Source organism: Rattus rattus, chromosome 1, assembly GCF_011064425.1.
Source record: "Rattus rattus isolate New Zealand chromosome 1, Rrattus_CSIRO_v1, whole genome shotgun sequence".
In the NCBI taxonomy this organism is placed as follows: Eukaryota; Metazoa; Chordata; class Mammalia; order Rodentia; family Muridae; genus Rattus; species Rattus rattus.
In genome coordinates this window covers 212031028-212051415 of record NC_046154.1, presented here as the reverse complement: position 1 = coordinate 212051415, position 20388 = coordinate 212031028, and the positions used below count along the sequence as shown (strand labels likewise).

The 20388-nt window shown below is 40.7% G+C and overlaps 1 protein-coding gene across 1 annotated transcript in view; it reads left to right on the top strand.

Moving 5' to 3' along the window:
- The window catches only part of Dcaf13 (DDB1 and CUL4 associated factor 13), a 33654-nt gene extending 15352 nt beyond the window's left edge, over window positions 1-18302 (top strand). Inside the window, exons 7-11 of the mRNA XM_032914590.1 lie at window positions 685-767; window positions 3732-3896; window positions 14602-14737; window positions 16175-16338; window positions 18128-18302. Of these exons, the coding sequence (XP_032770481.1) occupies window positions 685-767; window positions 3732-3896; window positions 14602-14737; window positions 16175-16338; window positions 18128-18215 (636 nt within the window). The 3' untranslated portion in view covers window positions 18216-18302. The remainder of the gene's footprint in view (window positions 1-684; window positions 768-3731; window positions 3897-14601; window positions 14738-16174; window positions 16339-18127) is intronic.
- Window positions 18303-20388: the final 2086 nt, after the last annotated feature.

Genomic DNA, 20388 nt, shown 5'->3' with positions numbered 1-20388 from the left:
GCTTGATGAGAGGCTTTTTAGTAGTCATTTCATTCACCATGGTCATTTCAGGACTTAGCTATCAAAGCTAATGCTTCCTTATGCTGACTTTCAAGAGAGAGAGAACTACTGTTTGCATATAGAATGGACTGCTGTTTTAAGCAGAGTATAAGATTGATAGCAAGCATTTGTACTATTGCTAGAGCAGAAGAAGGGCTAGATATCATTTATGTACCATGAGTCCATTGGCACAGTTCACATATAACAGAAGATAGCTAAATGCGGTGATTCAGGTCTGTCGTCCTAACATTTGCTAGGTGAAGGCAGGATAATCCAGAATTCAAGGTCATTTTGAAACACTGAGTTTCAGGCCAGCCTGGACTTCATAAGACTCTGTCAAAAGAATAAGAAAAACAAAACATTTTCTAATGTGTTGATAAATTCAGAAGTATTAAAAGTATTAAAAAAATAATACATGCTTCAGTTTCTAACTAATTGTTGTTATTTGAGGTTCAGGGACTAGGTGTTAAATATTGTTCTGTTGTTTATACTACAATCTGTTCTCAGAAAACAGTCACCGACTTCTTTGCATTATGTATTGTGCGTCCGAAAGTATTAGCTTAAATCAGAAAAAAAGTAGAAAATTTACTTATTTTGTATCTATTAGTTTTATAGTAATGGGATAATGTTATCTTCCTTTCTTAGGTTATCCTAGATATGAGAACAAATACAATCTGTTGGAACCCTATGGAAGCTTTCAATTTTACTGCAGCCAATGAAGACTATAAGTAAGTGTCTCTCCTTTTAGAAACTTACTCCTAACAAAAATGGTTCTGTCACATTGCCTTGTTAATATAATATATTTTACTTGGTAAATAAACCTTCATATTTCTTTTGCTAAAAATAATTTCCACATTGGAGAAGAGATTTTTAGAAAAAATATTTTGTCCAATTTTAGAATGACTTAGACAAAGCATCGTAAACTAACATCTCTGGTAAAGCCTGTTTGCACAGTTCATGGGAAGGCCATGCTTATTTGCTTACGCACGGGTTTTGGCTGCTTTTATTTTGTAATGCCTAGGGTGGATAGTTACAGTGAATACCTCATGGCTCACTTGACCAAACGGAAGAAACTGAGTGCTCTCTTATATGGGCCATTCTATTTCCCTCGCACTCACGAGGTTGAGGCAGGAGGATTGAGTTTGAGACTCCCATGGATTATGAGGTAGTATGTTCAAGGCCAGCTGGGGTTCTATGGAAAGACATTGAGAACAAACAAACAAAGGTGAGCATGTAATGCTGGTTTGTTAGGAACGGTGTCTTCTTCACAAGTATTGTGACCCCTCAGGTGAGGATCCTGTGGTTACACTGTTTGCTGTCATTAAAGCAGACAGAAAGTGACTATTCAGGTTTTAGTTTAGTATGTGCCTGTAAAATGGCTTAGCAGGCTTGTTTTGAACTCTGAGATTTAACGAGTCCTTCTCTAGTGCTTTACTCCTGTTGACATTGAACATTGCTGTCTCATTTTATCTCTTCACTGTTGTCATCAGGTGAGATTTACAACCAGAGAGGTTAATCTAGTGAAAATTATGTTTGTAATGTATTTATTATTTTTAAGTACATTCTTAATATATGTTTTGAGAAGGTACAAGCTTGTTGGTAAGTTTTACCTTTAGATTTTCTTTATTTAAAATTTGTCCACCGGGGGCTGGAGAGATGGTTCAGCAGTTTAGAGGACTTGATACTCTCGTAGAGGAGTTCTGGTCTCCGCTCCCACATGAGGCACCTCACAACCAACCACCTGTAACTTCTGTTTCAAGAATATGATGCCTTCTGAAGGCACCTACACATATGTAGTGCACATACAGATAAGGAAGCACACACATAAGTAAAAAATAGTGTCCAGTGTATAGATATGACAGTGACAGATCGTACACAGGACTACAGGGTGCTCCCTCAGAATTTCCTGTGCTGAGACGAAGCCCAGGGGATTCCTTAATTAGCAATGTCCAACCACATTGAAGCCTTTGCTCACTGTGATGGATGCTTGGAAATGAAATGGGGCTGTTACCATTAAGGGCAGTAAAAGACGAGCAATACTGCAGAGTGGTGACCTCGCTGCTAAGATTTCTAAAGTTCACTGAAGCTAACTGTTTGCCGACATAATCTTCTTTCAGAGCTGCTTCAGAATTTCTCATTTTTCCCCCTTGGAAAGGTTTATATACATTTTCTAAAACAAAACATATTTCTCACAAGAAATGGCTAGTACTTTTCCATAATTGTCCCTATCTTTAAAATATCCTTGGTGGCTGTCTGTGATAGCATACGCCTGTAATCCCAGCACTGGGAAAGCTGAGCCAAGGAGGAGTTGAAAAAAACTGGATACATGGCTGAAGGACCAGGACCACACGAAGGCTTCTCTCAGACAACATAGATCCTTTTGTGGTGTCTCTGTTTTGTATCTTTATTTTCCTTTTAATATTATAACTTTGAATTAAAGCCTAAATTCAGGTCTACAGCAGCTGATTATTCCGGTAGGCAGTAGGCAGATCACTTAAACCAGTCAGTGCAGTGCATTTGTTGTCTGTCAGGAGCTTTAGAATAGAGAGTTGCCTAAAGGATTCTCATAGCTCACAATGTTAGGCATTTCTGGCCACATGAATTTATTTGCTTGGAATTTGAACAGACTTGTATTTTTTTCCTTCACACAATGACAAGACAATATATTTAGAAAAAAAAAACCAATTTGCTAAAAGAAAAGAGTATTGTAATTTTAAGGGGAGTTTCTGCCTCATTCTATCTAGTTTAGCTCCCAAATAAAAGACACAGAATCCTGGTATTGTATTACAGCCTGCTGGCACTGTGCAAGGGTTCTGAGCTGTTGAACCTACATCCCAGCCATAAGCCCTGTGTTACTTGAATTTGAGTCTCGTCTGGTTACTGTCCATGTGTGTCCTCAGGCCACATGCTCATGGTTCATCTTACCTCATGGCAGCCATCTTTTCTACCTCTTCTCTCTTCTTTTTCCTTATGGTCCCTACCTGAGATCCCCCCAACCCCACCTCAAGACTCACCTTCCTCTCCTGCCCAGTCACAAGCTCCAGGCTTTTATAGTCCAGTCAGATTACTGGGGAGCATTTGTTGCAGCCTTTGTCAATAAAATGTCCATGTGCAGACTGTAATCTGATCTCAGGTATAAACTCAGCATCTGAATACACGGCACACAAGACCAACCACAACAAAACAGAATTGTTTTTCCGTAGTTTGGGAATTGCCAACTGCTCAGGCTCTCCAGAGGGCTGTCTTCCAGAATGCACGCAGCCAACTTCTGTCCTCAAAGAGCAAATCAGCTCTCTGGCCTCTTCCACATTTGTTTGTTTAGTAGTGGGGTGTTTGTATGTGTGCGTGCATGCTGTGTCTGCACATGCACAGCCCGTGGTGCTGTGTGGAGTTGGTTCTCTCCTACCATGTGGGTTCTGGGGTTTGTGCTCGGGTCCAGGAGCACACAGAGCTTTATCAACTGAGCCATCTAATGGTTTGATTTTTTTTGTTTGTTGTTGTTTTGGTTTTGTACGATCTTACAAAGTAATGAGAATTCTCTGTACCTTCCTACCTTGCTGGTATTCAGAATCAGAGTGCTTATTATGAGGATCATTATTTAGCTAATGTTCTTATTTTTACTAATATCTTTTAATACTACATATGGCTTCTTTCTAGAAATTTAAATCTAATATTTAAACAATGTTTTACAGCTTGTATACTTTTGATATGCGTGCACTGGACACTCCTGTTATGGTCCACCTGGATCATGTATCTGCAGTGCTTGATGTAGACTACTCTCCGACTGGGAAGGAATTTGTGTCTGCTAGCTTTGATAAGTCTATTAGAATCTTCCCTGTGGACAAAAGCCGAAGCAGGTATGTGCTCACCAGACAGCCACTTACTCTTGGTGAAATTTACTCTTGATAATGATATATCTTTTCTTAAAAGGTGGGTTGGTTATGTGTATATAGTATAGCTTACACCCATGTATTGTGAAATGGATTGTAGACTACTGCAGTATCAAGTTAGGATAAATCAGGTGGTTTGTTTTATTGACTAGGAGATTATTTCTATATAATTAATAAAAATTTAGTTTGACAGTACAGAACTCAGATAATTTTATTCTGAAAGTAGTTTTTCTATACACATTTTTTTTATTTATTTTTTATTTTTTCCATCTTTTTTAAATTGGGTATTTCTTATTTACATTTCAATTGTTATTACTTTTCCCGGTTTCCAGGCAGACATCCCCTAACCCTCCCCTTCTATATAGGCTTCCCCTCCCCATCCTCCTCCCATTACCGCCCTCCTCCCAACAATCCCGTTCACTGGGGGTTCAGTCTTGGCAGTACCAAGGGCTTCCCCTTCCACTGGTGCTCTTACTAGGATATTCATTGCTACCTATGCAGTTGGATCCCAGGGTCAGTCCATGCATAGTCTTTGGGTAGTGGCTTAGTCCCTGGAAGCTCTGGTTGCTTGGCATTGTTGTTCACATGGGGTCTCAAGTCCTTTCAGCTCTTCCAGTTCTTTCTCTGATTCCTTCAACGGGGGTCCTGTTCTCAGTTCAGTGGTTTGTTGCTGGCATTCGCCTATGTATTTGCTGTAATCTAGCTGTGTCTCTCAGGAGAGATCTACATCCGGTTCCTGTCATCCTGCACTTCTTTGCTTCATCCATCTTATCTAGTTTGGTGGATGTATATGTATGGGCCACATGTGGGGCAGGCTCTGAATGGGCATTCCTTCAGCCTCTGGTCTAGACTTTGCCTCCCTGTTCTCCCTTTTAAAGAAGGAGTGAAGCATCTACATTTTGGTCATCCTTCTTGAGTTTCATCTGTTCTGTGCATCTAGGGTAATTCGATCATTTGGGCTGATAACCACTTATTAATGAGTGCATACAATGTGTGTTTTTCTGTGATTGGGTTACCTCACTCAGGATGATATTTTCCAGTTCGATCCATTGGCCTATGAATTTCTTAAAGTCATTGTTTTTGATAGCTGAGTAGTATTCCATTGTGTAGATGTACCACATTTTCTGTATCCATTCCTCTGTTAAAGGGCATCTGGGTTCTTTCCAGCTTCTGGCTATTATAAATAAGGCTGCTATAAACATAGTGGAGCATGTGTCTTTGTTATATGTTGGGGCATCTTTTGGGTATATGCCTAAGAGAGGTATAGCTGGTCCTAAGGTAGTACAATGTCCAATTTTCTGAGGAACCTCCAGACTGATTTACAGAATGGTTGTAGCAGTCTGCAATCCCACCAACAATGGAGGAATGTTCTTCTTTCTCCACATCCTCGCTAGCATCTGCTGTTGCCGAAGGTTTTGATCTTAGCCATTCTGACTGGTGTGAGGTGAAATCTCACGGTTGTTTTGATTTGCATTTCCCTTATGACTAAAGATGTTGAACATTTCTTTAGTTGCTTCTCAAACATTGGACAGTTCTCAGCTGTGAATTCTTTGTTTAGCTCTGAACCCCATTTTTTAATAGGGTTGTTTGTCTCCCTGCAATCTAACTTCGTGAGTTCTTAGTATATTTTGGATATAAGCCATCTATCAGTTGTAGGATTGATAAAGATCTTTTCCCAATCTATTGGTTGCCGATTTGTCCTAACAACAGTGTCCTTTGCCTTACAGAAGCTTTGTAGTTTTATGAGATCCCATTAGTCAATTCTTGATCTTAGAGCATAAGCCATTGGTGTTTTGTTCAGGAAATTTTCTCCAGTGACCATGTGCTCGAGATGCTTCCCCAGTTTTTCTTCTATTAGTTTGAGTGTATCTGGTTTGATGTGGAGGTCCTTGGTCCACTTGGACTTAAGCTTTGTACAGGGTGATAAGCATGGATCGATCTGCATTCTTCTACATGCTGACCTCCAGTTGAACCAGCACCATTTGCTGAAAATGCTGTCTTTTTTCCATTGGATGATTTTGGCTCCTTGTCAAAAATCAAGTGCCCATAGGTGTGTGGGTTCATTTCTGGGTCTTCAATTCTGTTCCATTGGTCTATCTGTCTGTCTCTGTACCAATACCATGCAGTTTTTACCACTATTGCTCTGTAATACTGCTTGAGTTCAGGGATAGTGATTCCCTGGAAATCCTTTTTTATTGTTGAGGATAGTTTTAGCTATCCTGGGTTTTTGTTATTCCAGATGAATTTGAAAATTGTTCTGTCTAACTCTTTGAAGAATTGGGTTGGAATTTTGATGGGGATTGCATTGAATCTGTAGATTGCTTTTGGTAAAATGGCCATTTTTACTATATTAATCCTGCCAAATCATGAGCATAGGAGATCTTTCCACCTTCTGAGATCTTCTTCAATTTCTTTCTTCAGAGGCTTGAAGTTCTTATTGTACAGATCTTTCACTTGCTTGGTTAAAGTCACACTGAGGTATTTTATATTATTTGGGACTATTATGAAGGGTGTGGTTTCGCTAGTTTCGTTCTCGGCTTGTTTCTCTTTTGTGTAGAGGAAGGCTACTGATTTATTTGAGTTAATTTTATACCCAGCCACTTTGCTGAAATTGTTTATCAGCTTTAGTAGTTCTTTGGTGGAACTTTTGGGATCACTTAAATATACTATCATATCATCTGCAAATAGTGATATTTTGACTTCTTCTTTTCCAATCTGTATCCCTTTGATCTCCTTTTGTTGTCTGATTGCTCTGGCTAGAACTTCAAGAACTATATTGAATAAGTGGGGAGAGAGTGGGCAGCCTTGTCTAGTTCCTGATTTTAGTGGGATTGCTTCAAGTTTCTCTCCATTTAGTTTAATGTTAGCCACTGGTTTGCTGTATATGGCTTTTACTATGTTTAGGTATGGACCTTGAATTCCTGATCTTTCCAGGACTTTTATCACGAAGGGGTATTGAATTTTGTCAAATGCTTTCTCAGCATCTAATGAAATGATCATGTGGTTTTTATCTCTCAGTTTGTTTATATAGTGGATTACGTTGATGGTTTTCCGTATATTAAACCATTCCTGCATACCTGGGATGAAGCCTACTTGATCATGATGGATGATTGTTTTAATGTGTTATTAGATTTGGCTTGCAAGAATTTTTTGAGTATTTTTGCATCGATATTCATAAGGGAAATTGGTCTGAAGTTCTCTTCAAGGTCTTTGTGTGGTTTAGGTATAAGAGTAATTATAAGAGTAATTCATGGAAGGAATTCGGTAGCGCTCCGTCTGTTTCCATTTTGTGGAATAGTTTGGATAGTATTGGTATGAGGTGTTCTATGAAGGTCTGGTAGAATTCTGCACTGAACTCATCTGGACCTGGGCTCTTTTTGGTTGGGAGACTTTTAATGACTGCTTCTATTTCTTTAGGAGTTATGGGGTTGTTTAAATGGTTATCTGTTTCTGATTTAACTTCGGTACCTGGTATCTGTCTAAGAAATTGTCTTATTTCCTGCAGGTTTTCAAGTTTTGTTGAATATAGTCTTTTGAAGTAGGATTTGATGGTTTTTTGAATTTCCTCTGATTCTGTTGTTAGGTCTCCCTTTTCATTTCTGATTTCGTTAATTTGGACACACTCCCTGTGTCTTCTGGTTAGTCTGGCTAAGGGTTTATCTATCTTGTTGATTTTCTCAAAGAACCAGCTTTTGGTTCTGTTGATTCTTTGTATAGTCCTTTTTGTTTCTATTTGGTTGATTTCAGCTCTGAGTTTATTTCCTGCCTTCTACTCCTCCTGGGTGTATTTGCTTCTTTTTGTTCTAGAACTTTTAGGTGTGCTGTCAAGCTGCTAGTATATGCTCTCTCCTGTTTTTTTTCAGCAGGCACTCAGCGCTATGAGTTTTCCTCTTAGCACAGCTTTCATTGTGTCCCATAAGTTTGGGTATGTTGTACCTCATTTTCATTAAATTCTAAGAAGTCTTTAATTTCTTCCTTGACCAGGTTATCATTGAGTAGAGCATTGTTCAACTTCCATGTATATGTTGGCGTTCTTTCCTTATAGTTATTGAAGACCAGCTTTAGCCTGTGGTGGTCTGATAGGAAGCATGGGATTATTTTAATATTCTTTCTTTGTTTTATGCATTTTGCGTTTTGACTGTTATGTGATGGGAGGAGTTTCTTTTCTGGTCCAATCTATTTGGACCATCTCTTTCTTCAGGTTGGGAAAGTTTTCTTCTACAATTTTGTTGAAGATATTTACTAGTCCTTTGAGCTGGGAGTCTTCACTTTCTTCTATACCTATTATCCTTAAGTTTGATCTTTTCATTGAGTCCTGGATTTCCTGTATGTTTTGGACCAGTAGCTTTTTCCGTTTTACATTATCTTTGACAGTTGAGTCGATGATTTCTACGGAATCTTCTGCTCCTGAGATTCTCTGTTCTATCTCTTGTATTCTGTTGGTGATGCTTGTATCTACGGCTCCTTGTCTCTTCCTTTGGTTTTCTATATCCAGTATTGTCTCTGTTTGTGCTTTCTGTATTGTTTCTATTTCCATTTTTAATTCCTTCACCTGTTTGATTGTGTTTTCCTGTAATTCTTTCAGGGATTTTTGTGCTGAGAGTATTTTTTAAAGCAATAAGTAATATTCCCTAATATTGTTTTGTATACATTCAAATCCAACTCATTTAACCAGCCAAAGATTGAAAGGAAAACAGTTTTATTTGGTAAATTCATTTCCTTCCTTTCTAGTTTACTCAGTAATAAGTTCTGAACCACATGATATAGTAGTTATTGACAACCGTGCTGAGTGACCCAATTAAAAGTTTTTGGGCATTTTATTAATGGCCAGACCTACAGCAGGCTTATGCCTCTGAAAAGTCTCTTGGTGACCAAGCTTGGGTACAGCAGTTTTAAAGACAAAGTCCCAATTACATCAGTGCTCGTGTGTGGGTTAGTGCCTAGTAACATCTGCTCTCTCGCAAAGCTCAGCAGTATATCCTGAAAACTGCATGACAGTTATTTCTGGTTTTTTTTGTTTAAGCTTTCACATAACCTGGACCATGATTGATGGGCAGTCCCCAAATATTGGCTGGGAAGGAAGGCTGGGAAGTATTCTGAGCAGACAGAAACAAAGTGGGGACAAGATGCCATTGCCATAGTGACTTCACTGAGAGCTGGAGAGTTAGTGCTGAGCCATCCCATTTGTATATCTCAGTCTGTGGGCAGATTTACTGTCGTTCCTGTTTTTAAGATTTATGTTGTTTTCTACTGCTTAACTCTACTGCTTATTGTATATAACTCAGTATAGCATGTTTGCATCCATGTATTATACCATAACAGATTTCTGTTTGTGTTGAGGTAATTTATAGAAAACTATGGCCCTCTAAGGGACTTCGGGGAAATTTTGTGCTTTATGTTTTGCTTTACTGGCTGACTTTGTGATGCTGCAGATTGAACATGAGCCCTCAGGAGAATGTTCTACCAGTGAGTCCTTCCCTTGGACCATTTACTCCTCCTTAAAGCCTGATTCATGTGCTGTGGTGTTCAAAGCACTTACATACACTTTCTCCTTGTTCTTTAGTAATGCTTAGACATGTTCCCAAACGTACACATAAACCAAAGGAAACCAAAACAACTGTTCTCATAAAAATTGTGATAGCAAAGCTTGGTAGCATTTACTTTTGGTACTCAGGAGTTAGAAGCAGGAAGATCGTCAGGCAGTATTCGGCTTGCACTCTTGCTGTTCTGAAATATCATGACCAAAAGCAACTTGGGGAGGAAAGGGTTTACTTGGCTTAGACATCCTAGTTGGTCCATCATGAAGGGGATTCAGGACAGGAACTCAAGGCAAGAACCTGAAGGTAGGAACAGAAGCAAAGGCCATGGAGGATTCTGCCTACTGGCTTACCTCCCAGTGGCTTGCTTAACCAACTGTTTTTAATCACTCAGGACCACCTGTCCAGGGATGGCACCACTCACAGTGGGATGGGCCTCATACATCAGTCATTACAGAAAATGCCCCACACACCTGCCTTTAGCTCAGTCTGATGGAGGCATTTTTCTCACTTCAGGGTCCTTTTTTTTTTTTCCCTTTTCTTTTTTTCGGAGCTGGGGACTGAACCCAGGGCCTTGTGCTTGCTAAATCCCCAACCCCTCAGGGTCCTTCTTTTCAGATGACTCTAGCTTGTGTCAAGTTGACAAAGACCAGCACACAGGCTATCCTGGGCAACCCTCTAAAACCACAATAAAACAAAAACTATTAAAAGATTGATAGTATCACTCAAAGATATATGGCTACTTATAACGCACATTATAATATAACTAAATGTATATATACTTATATATGCATACATAAACATACGTGTGTGTGTGTGTGTGTGTGTGTGTGTGTGTACCCTTTCTTGGTTAAGTGCCTAGGCTTATTTGACAAGATTATAATTAGGTGAAGACACTGAGGAGACATTGTCGGTGATGGGAAAGAGAAGGAGAAAGTGTGTATGGTAAGGAGAAGACAGAGCCTGTGTGGGAGGTAGGAGGTGGTAAGGGTGCTACTGTCAGCTCTGTGAGGAGGTGGTGCCATGCTTATAACTTTCCAGAGATTGGAAGAGTTTTTCTAGAACCTTTCACCTCCTTTTAAAGAACGACCACTTTGATGATGCAGTTAGTACAGGATGAAGATAACAGACCATTGTAGTGCAATAGTGAGAATTTAGATCATTATTCCTAGTAATAAACTAGCCCCCCTCCTGTAGCAAAGGCTTTTGGACCATTTGGAAGAATGAAGTTTGGTTTCTTGTCCCTTCCTGACTCACTCTCCATTCAGTGAGACAGGGTCAGGACTAGGCAGGGTGTGGAGGGTAGAGTTGAAGAAGCTTCTTAATCTCAGTTCTGCAAGTGTTGAGCGAGCCTCTGCCCACCTAGAGAATGACACCTCCCTGAAGGCCTACCACGCTGGTCTCTGTCGTCCCAGCTGAGAGCCGAGAACTTCCTTTGCAGTTGGAGGCAGTCTGCTTAGCCAGAGTGTTCCATGTTCTAACGTGTGATGGTTGTATCTGTCTCCACTCTCATGTGACTCTTGTGTCTCCCATCATTACCAGCAGACAGTTGCCATCACTGTTTGTCATCACAGATGAGACGACTCAGATGCACACTAATGAGAATGTTCTGATAGTTTCAGTTACCTCTGTTCATGTCTCCGGTGAAACTGCTGATGGTGGTTCTTAGGTGGCTCTTATGTGGCCTCACAATTCTTTGCATAGCTTATCATTTCCTACAAGAGTCTCCCCTTTAGAAGTGTGAAGAGTCAGAGTCCATCATTTATTTGGCACCCAGTCTTCTAAAGGTGGCAGGGTCATACTAAGACTCTGTGTAAACAGAGTGGATAGAACAAGCCAGAGGAGCAGAATGGATGGCTTGAGTACATCAGGGTACATTGAGCCCTGCAGCCACATTCAGGAGTTACTCCAAAGCCATATGAGCTTCTAAATGCAGGTCTAGCTAGAAAGCTCGGCTGGTTCCGCAGTTGTAGAAAGGAATTCTTATGTACCATTGCTGAAGGATTTTGTCCTGCTGTCATGGGAACATACAGTCTTAGGAGTGTTCTTTCTGTTAGATACATGTCATTCCTCTCTTTCATCTGCTTGAGAGCCAGTTCCAGTTCATTTCCCATGGTCTGCTCTTCCTTTCTCTCCTTACAGAGCCTGTATAACCAAGCTTAGCCAATGCCTCAAATGCCTGTTTTTTTTTTTTTTGGTTCTTTTTTTTTTCGGAGCTGGGGACCGAACCCAGGGCCTTGTGCTTCCTAGGCAAGCGCTCTATCACTGAGCTAAATCCCCAACCCCGAATGCCTGTATTTTAAATGCTTACTCTTGAAAGACTTTAAAGTGATTGAAATTCAGTCTTTGGTTTTAGGTATAGTTTTGTTTTGTTTGAAGAATATCTTGTATTAAGGCTGGACTTAAAATTGCTATCTAACCAGAGACGACATTGGACTTCTGATCCTGCCTCCACTTCCCAAGTGCTGGGATTGCAGGCATACACCACATGCCCACCACCATGCCTGGTCTTATACAGTGCTGCAGGCAAACCTAGGGCTTCATGCCTGCCAGAAAGCTACCTCCCCAGCCCATTGAGTAAATTTGCTGGTGGGCTATATAGATTGTGCTGGCCCTTGAAGAGTAAATTTGTTTTCATTGTTGAAAATACTTGTCTCTTTATTGTGTATATGTGTGTTTGCACACCTGCTGTGGTGTACATGTGGAGTCAGAGAACCACTGTGGAACTCAGTGCAGGCCTTTCCACTATGCAGGTTCCAGGAATTAAACTCAATTCATTATATTGGCAGCAAACTCTTTTTTACCCACGTTTTTAAACTTCAATAAAAACGGTATTTGGAAGTATGTTTCTAGTGAGATTTCATTCAGTACTTACTAAGCAAAGAAAATCAGTAGCAATCGCATGAGAAAATAAATTTACTTCCAACTATTTTAAGTTTTTAAAAGTGTCTCCTGATACAGATTTTAGTGAACCTAATACATGTGGCATATTGCAACAGAGGTTAAGAACCATACAGTTCACCACTGAGGAGGCTTTTGACTTACTGAAATGCCTAGAGGTGAACAAGTAATGTTTGATGGTTACTGAAGCTTCATTGAATTTCAGTCGTAACTCGAGCCACCTTGTGAAAAGTGTGTGTGTGTGTGTGTGTGTGTGTGTGTGTGTGTTAGGGGAGTGGTCTTTAAGAAAGTAAAGATAGGGGGCTGGGGATTTAGCTCAGTGATAGATCGCTACCTAGGAAGCGCAAGGCCCTGGGTTCGGTCCCCAGCTCTGAAAAAGAACAAAAAAAAAAAACCCCCTTTAAAAAAAAAAAAAAAAAAAAAAAGTAAAAAAGATAGTAAGAGCTCAACAGACAAAAAGCAGGACGTTGCAGGGAAGAGTCTTTTATCCAAGCTTCATTTCAATAACTATTGTCCCCTCTTTAAAAATAACATTCTTGAAGGTTTTAATGTTTAATATGTATCTTAGAAGCAATGAACAAGGCCAGTTTGTGAGTGCACTTTAGATCGGTCTATAAACATAGGTTATATCTGATGTGGCTGTCCTGTAGTTCTTACTTTACTGTGCACTTGGGTCCTTTCTGTCATACCCTCTGCATTTTGACTTTTTTTTTCTGTATTTGGAATTAAGAAGTATCATCTTAATTTCTTTGACCTTTTACTTGTTTGAAACGCTCTTCTTAACACTTCCCAATATAGTATCTTCTGTGAATTCATTTAGCATGTTTCACAGCATTTCCAAATAGGTCTGACTTGACATCGCCATTTATTAACTGATTCTTACCTCAGCCCGTCAGACACTTCTGCAGCCCTCCCTGCATTTTCACACCTGTGAATAAACTCGCACTTCAGTTAGGCTCTTAGAACAGTGTGCCCAAGCAAAAATGAGAGCTGGACTGAGCACATAGGGCGCTTTGTGTAGGTAGGCCACTGTGTTCATTTTATTTTCCAGTAAAATAGCATTGAAGAGAGAGTGACTGTTGATCCAAATTAAATTGGGGATGAGTAAATATTAAAAATAAGCTATGTCGGGGTTGGGGATTTAGCTCAGTGGTAGGCGCTTGCCTAGCAAGCGCAAGGCCCTGGTTAGGTCCCCAGCTCGAAAAAAAAAAAAAAAAAAAAAAAAAAAAAAAAAAAAAAAAAAAAAAAAAAAAAGCTATGTCTAGCCAGGAGTGGTGGCACACTCAGGAGGCAGAGGCAGGATGATCTTTGAGTTCAAGGATAGCCTGGTCTACAGAGTAGGATAAGCCAGGGCTACGCAGAGAAATTCTGTTTCAAAACAAACAAACAAAAAAAAAAACCAAAAACCAAAAACAAAAAAGGAAGAAGAAGGGAGGAGGAGAAGCCGGTTTTTGTCAAGTTTTCTATGTATGGTTTTTCTTAGCGTGTTTATATTTCTTTCTTTTTTTATATTGTTTTCTTTTTTTAATTTTTTCCCCCATCTTTATTAAATTGGGTATTTCTTATTTACATTTCAATTGTTATTACCTTTCCCAGTTTCCAGGCAAACATCCCCCTAACTCCTCCCCTTCTATATGGGTGCTCCCCTCCCCATCCTCCTCCCATTACCGCCCTCCCCCCAACAATCCCGTTCACTGGGGGTTCAGTCTTGGCAGGACCAAGGGCTTTCCCTTCCACTGGTGCCCTTACTAGGCCATTCATTGCTACCTATGAGGTCAGAGTCCAGGGTCAGTCCATGTATAGTCTTTAGGTAGTGGCTTAGTCCCTGGAAGCTCTAGTTGCTTGGCATTGTTGTTCATATGGGGTCTCGAGCCCTTCAAGCTCTTCAGTCCTTTCTCTGATTCCTTCAACGGGGTCCTGTTCTCAGTTCAGTGGTTTGCTGCTGGCATTCGCCTCTGTATTTGCCATATTCTGGCTGTGTCTCTCAGGAGAGATCTATTATTAAGTTATAAATTCTTTCAGGCCATCTATCTGTCTGTTTGTCTGTCTAATTCTCAAGCACTTAGAATAGAACCAGATTAGTTAAGGTCAATGGAAACACAATGAGTTTCAATTGAGTCGTCCTTTTACACTTCCTCCAGACACAGAAATGGGTTCTGGTCATCAGTAGATAGTGCTTAAAGAAAATCTCTTCTACATCTCCTGAAGGTACAAACTTAATTCCTTTTCTACAGGGAAGTGTATCATACGAGGCGCATGCAGCATGTTATTTGCGTGAAATGGACTTCTGACAGCAAGTACATTCTGTGTGGGTCTGATGAGATGAACATCCGGCTGTGGAAAGCCAATGCCTCTGAAAAATTGGGTGTGGTAAGGCCCGATTTTCTTTCACAGCTACAGAATCAGGTTTCGATTTCATTGAATATCATGGTTAAGAGCTTTTTGAAATACTTAATCAGGATAACACCATTGTCATAGAAAGTTAGCAATAAAACAAGGGCTCACTGGTACTTTTTTTCCTATCAAAGTCACCTTCAAGGCTGGGGAGTCTGCTCATTGGTAGAGTGCTTGGGAAGCAAGACTGAGGACCTGAGATCTCTTCTCGTCTCTCTTCCCTTCCCTCTTCCCTTCCCTCTTCCCTTCCCTCTTCCTTCTTCTCTCTTTTCTCTTTTCTTGTTTCTTGTTTTTAAAAAGCCAGACGTAGCAGTAGGCCAGCACTCCCAGTGTCATGAAGAAGACAGGAATGTCCCTGGGGCTCACTAGCTAGAGTGGCTGACCAGCTAGGTGAATTGCAGACCTTTCTCCAGAAATAAGGTGGAGGACAATGGAGGAAGATCCTGTGTGGACTTTAGCCTTCACAGACACCTGCTGTATCGGTGCGCACACACAAATGCACTTTCAAAAGGGTTTATCAATTGACATTCACTCATTCTTTGTTTTCTTTGATTGGACACGGAAATGATGTAGAGAGTAGTAACCTAGGATTTAGATGTACACCTCTACTGTTTGTTACACAGTAATGATTGGACATGTCAAAGGCTGCAAGTCCCTGAGAGATCATCTGATGGCAAACACCTGAAAACCCAAATTTAAAATAGATTCCATGAAAGTGCAGCTACATCTGGGCTGTAAGATGATTGTGGGTTTTGTCGCTATTGATATTTTCTAAATGTCCACTTTCCCGGGTGGGCTGTGCGGCATGTTTATGTGACAGACAAGTACTAAGAAGGGATGTTGGGTTTGAAATGATTTCTGCTTAGCCCTGGCAGGAAAGTCAAGCAGCAGTAAGCAATGATCAAAGGTAATTCTATTTTAAATTCGGTTGTCATTAGGTGTTCACTATGTCTCAGTCTCCATTCATTATGAAATGTTCTACTGTGTTTCTTTTATTCTTAGCATTGATAAACAAAACCTCCTTATGGGGTTGCATACTTTTTTATTTTCATGTAGTTAGATTTTTACCAAAATCTAAATTGACTGATTGTTCTGGATGCCTTTTCTGTACCCTGTGCCTCGTATACTCAACCTCTGAGGGCTGCACCAGCCTGGCCCCAGCAGGTCACATGGCACGGCCCACTCCGGACACTGCTGTGTTCGCCTTCTGGCGTCCTGTCACGTTGTTGGTTCTAGAGCAGTAGCTGCTTGCAGAGTGATACTACAACTTTGTAAGGTCCACAAGCTCCCCGCTGCTTTTGTTTGTGTGTAGTAAAAGTTGAATTTTGAGAAGGGGAAAAAGGGTGCTTCCTAGATTTTTATACTCAAAAAACTATAAACAATTTGAGATACCAAAATGCACTTTATTTTTAGCTTACATCACGAGAAAGAGCAGCAAATGATTATAACCAGAAGTTAAAGGAAAAATTTCAGTACCATCCACATGTGAAACGGATTGCTCGCCACCGACATCTGCCAAAATCTATCTACAGCCAGATTCAGGAGCAGCGTGTTATGAAGGAGGCTCGTCGCCGCAAGTATGTGTTGAGACATTTGACTCTCAGCTCAGCTCTTAGCTGTCTTCCCTCTCTCATCCCTCATGAGCAGAGCTTTCTCATAATGAGTGGTCTATACACTGATGTACTAGACACATGTGTGAATGACTTTTCTTGGGTTTTCCCAAAAAGAGGGAGACATAATCTCATAAGATTATGATAATTTATTTTTGAGAATGTTTGTTTAAAGTACAAATGATAAAAGTGAATAATTATAAAAAACCCACTTCTCCATTGGAGAAACAGAATCATGGTAGAGGAAGTACGTGGGCACAAGCCCCTGGGTTCAGTTGCCAGTGTGGATGAAAGAAAGGGGGTGGTAGAGGGAAAGGCCCACATTTAAAACTTGTACATGACTTTAAAATGTGTTGTTGTGCTTGTTTGAGCAACAGATATGGTAACTTTGGAACAGTACAGGCATAGCATCTTTGACACGAATGAAACATACAATGTTCCACTTTAAAATATGACCTTGCACATGTATGTGAGTACATGTGCAGGCCAGAGGCCAAGGTCAGGTGTTCTGCTGTGTCACCTTCCCTCTTACTGTCTGGAACAGTCTTTCAGGGATCCTGGAAGTCAGCTGCTTGCTGGTCTAGTTGGCCAGTGAGTTTTAGGGGTCCTCCTGTCTCCATCTCTCCAGTGCTATAATTACTGACATAATGCTAAAAAATCAGTTATAGCTAGTAGTGGTGGCACATGCCTTTAATTCCAGCACTTGGGAGAAAGAACTCTGAGTTTGAGGCCAGCCCAGTCAGTAGAGCAAGTTCCAAGACAGCCAGAGATTCACAGAGAAGCCCTGTCTTAAAAAAACAAAACAAAACAAAGCAGTTGTAATATAGCTATTATTATAAAACACTGTGTATTTTCTAAATAATTCAGAGAAGTTGGGTACAGTAGCACATACCTAGAATCCCAGTACTCTGGACCATGAGTTCAAAGCCAGTCTGGACTACAAAGAATTTTAAAAACTCATATTTAACAATCATTTCTTTAAAAAATTCAAATCATAACATTTGAGAGCTAATGTCTTGTTTCTTGAGGTAAGGGACTCACTGTGATTCCTAAGCTAGTTTTGACCGCCTGGGCTAAAGTGACCCTCCTTCCTCAACCTTCTGAAGAGTTAACATTTTGAATCCAAAGAACTTCGCCCAGCCCCCACACTTTCTCCTGTAGAATTCCTCTCTGGAGCCTGTGATGAATGCGGTGTTGAAGTTCTTCAGGCTTTGGGTTTTGTTATGGGTCACTGTTGTTGCTCTTTGGGTACATGTTTAATCATATTTATGTCTCTTAATAACTGACTGTACTGTTTTTAAACTTAGGAAAGGATGCTGGGCTGTAGGGTTTATTTTTGTTCTTTCTTGAGAGTCTGCAGTGTGGTGGTCCGAGCCAGATTGGCCTTAGACTCAGAGATCAACCTGTCTCTGGGTCCTGAGGGTGGGATTAAAGGCCTGTGTCACACACACGGCTCTGAAGCAGACAGCTCTAAGGGGTATTCCCCGGTGGGCTCCCACCACCTGTAGCCAGTCGTGACCCTGCTTAGCTTCTAAGGTCACACAAGACCAGGTGCATTCCAATGGTCTGGCCTTAGACACTATTAATATAAAGCAGTTAAATAACAAAAGTGGAATGTAACTTTTAGCCTATTCTCATTGGAAAATTCTTTTTTAAGTAGTTCTTCTAATGAAAGAAAATGCTTTATGATTTAATTTCTTTTGGCTGAGGTAATTTCTTATGTACTTGCTCATTTTATATATTTTATTTTTTCTAGGGAAATGAATCGTCGTAAACATAGCAAGCCTGGATCTGTGCCAGTTGTGTCAGAGAGGAAGAAACACGTAGTGGCGGTTGTGAAATAATGTTTTGTCTTCCTACCAAGCTTGATATATAATTATTTTGATTTGGGAACTCTGTAAATAAAAGTCCTGGCCCTGGTTAATAGTAAACACTGCAGTTGTATGTGTATGTGTGTTTGTTTTTGGGTTTTTTTTGTTTGTTTGTTTGTTTGTTTGTTTTTCCTTTTTGCACTGCCTGACTCAGCTTTCTCTGCTTTTCTTACTACGTACACTTTGGCTGATCTAAAAGCTGCTCGTACAATAGCCAAATCACTTGTCAGTTTGTTCGTTAGGTAACAAAGGAAACCTTGTTGTGTCTGCCTGGTGTCTTGTCAGAGCATTGGATGCTACTGCCATGTAGAGAAGTGCCACCTGCTGAGTCACTGGCCCTACTTCCTCACACAACCTGGTTTCCATAGTGATTTCAGGGTCCTGCACATCACCAAGCCTGACTAGTGAGAGACACGAGCAGTTTCCTGTAATTCAAGCCTAGACTAATCTAGACATAGCATGATTCTGACCATTTTTGAAAAGTCACTTTTGGCATTCACAGTGTCTTGTAAGAAAATCTACAGGTAGGTTTTCACAAGTGACATTTGCAGAGTAGAATGAAGGGAGTAAGGTTGGTGGTAATGAGAAATTGCTCAAGAGAGAGAGGAGCAGAAGTAGAGAAGGCATAGAGTTGCCCCTGTATCAAATGCCTTGTATTAAGTCTTGCTGTGTGGCCGGTGTGACCCATCCTTCTCTTTGATGGAAACAGAAAGCAGGTCACTCTTCAGCTTGTTTATCCCACTGTCTTGTTCAGGAATGACCTGTCATGGGTATAAGTCATTAGGTAATCAGGATGTCTTTGGGGAGCAGCTGGGCCTTTGTGTAGTTAAATCAGAGTTAAAGAACTGAAGTGTTTGAGGGCAGAGACTTTGAAGCGGGTGAATTGGTCTTTGCCGGTGTTTGGGTATTGTGAGTGGGTAGATAACGTGTCTGTTGAATGAGTGTTCTCTTCATTAACCTAGGTTGAGTCCTAGCAAGCCGGTGCTCACACATGTGTCTATGCCCTTCTGTCCCCAACCCCCATCCCTGTGTGTGTGTGTGTCTGTCTGTCTGTCTGTGTCTGTGTAATTTTAAAGCCAAGGGCAGTGCCAGCTTTGTGCTTGGTTTTCTTCATGAAAGTGTCTGGAAATGAACTTGCTCTTTTGCTTCAAGCCTCAGTGTCGTATCTTGCATTCTCATTTTGAATACCATACCTACCACCTACAGAGAGTCTCTAAAAATCCTGTATAAGCTTTTAATAATTGTAACAATAGTATCTGTTGACTACAGGCTTTATTAATAATTGTAACAATAGTATCTGTTGACTACAGGCTTTATTAATAATTGTAACAATAGTATCTGTTGACTACAGGCTTTATTAATAATTGTAACAATAGTATCTGTTGACCTGCTAGTTTCTTTTTTTTTCTTTTTTTTTCCGGGGCTGGGGACCGAACCCAGGGCCTTGCGCTTGCTAGGCAAGCGCTCTACCACTGAGCTAAATCCCCAACCCCGACCTGCTAGTTTCTAAACAGTGTGTCTTACATCCACTTATTTGAAGTAAATTTACCTCGAATTCTCATTAGAACCCCCAAAGGGAGTTCTTATTATAGTTCAAATAGTCTGTACTCAATCTACATAATCTGAAGGGGTCAGTCTCAAAGAAAATAAGTAATTAATTGCTGGGGAAGGAAGATGACCTCCGGAGAAGAGCAGTGGTTGTTTTGTTTGCTTTTTCTATTAATTTATTCACTTTACATTTAGATTGCAGCCCCCTCTCCCAATCATCCCCTCACTGGGTCCCTCCTCTTCTCAGAGAAGGGGAACCCCACCCCACCCCGTACCAATCCACCCTGGCACATCCTGACACCACAGGACTGAGCACATCCTCTACCACTGAGGCCAGACAAGGCAGCCCAGCTAGGGGCCTAGGATTCACAGGCAGGCAGTGGAATCAAGGACAGCCCCCTGCTCCAGTTGTTGGGAGATCTGTATGAAGACCAAGCTGCACATCTGCTGTATGTGTGCAGAGGGCCTAGGTCCAGTCTATGTTTGCTCTTTGGTTGGTGGTCCAGCCTCTGGGAGCCCACAAGGGTCCAGGTTAGTTGACTCTGTTGGTCCTCTTGATACTATTACTACATTTTCTTTTTTAAGTTTAATTTAAATC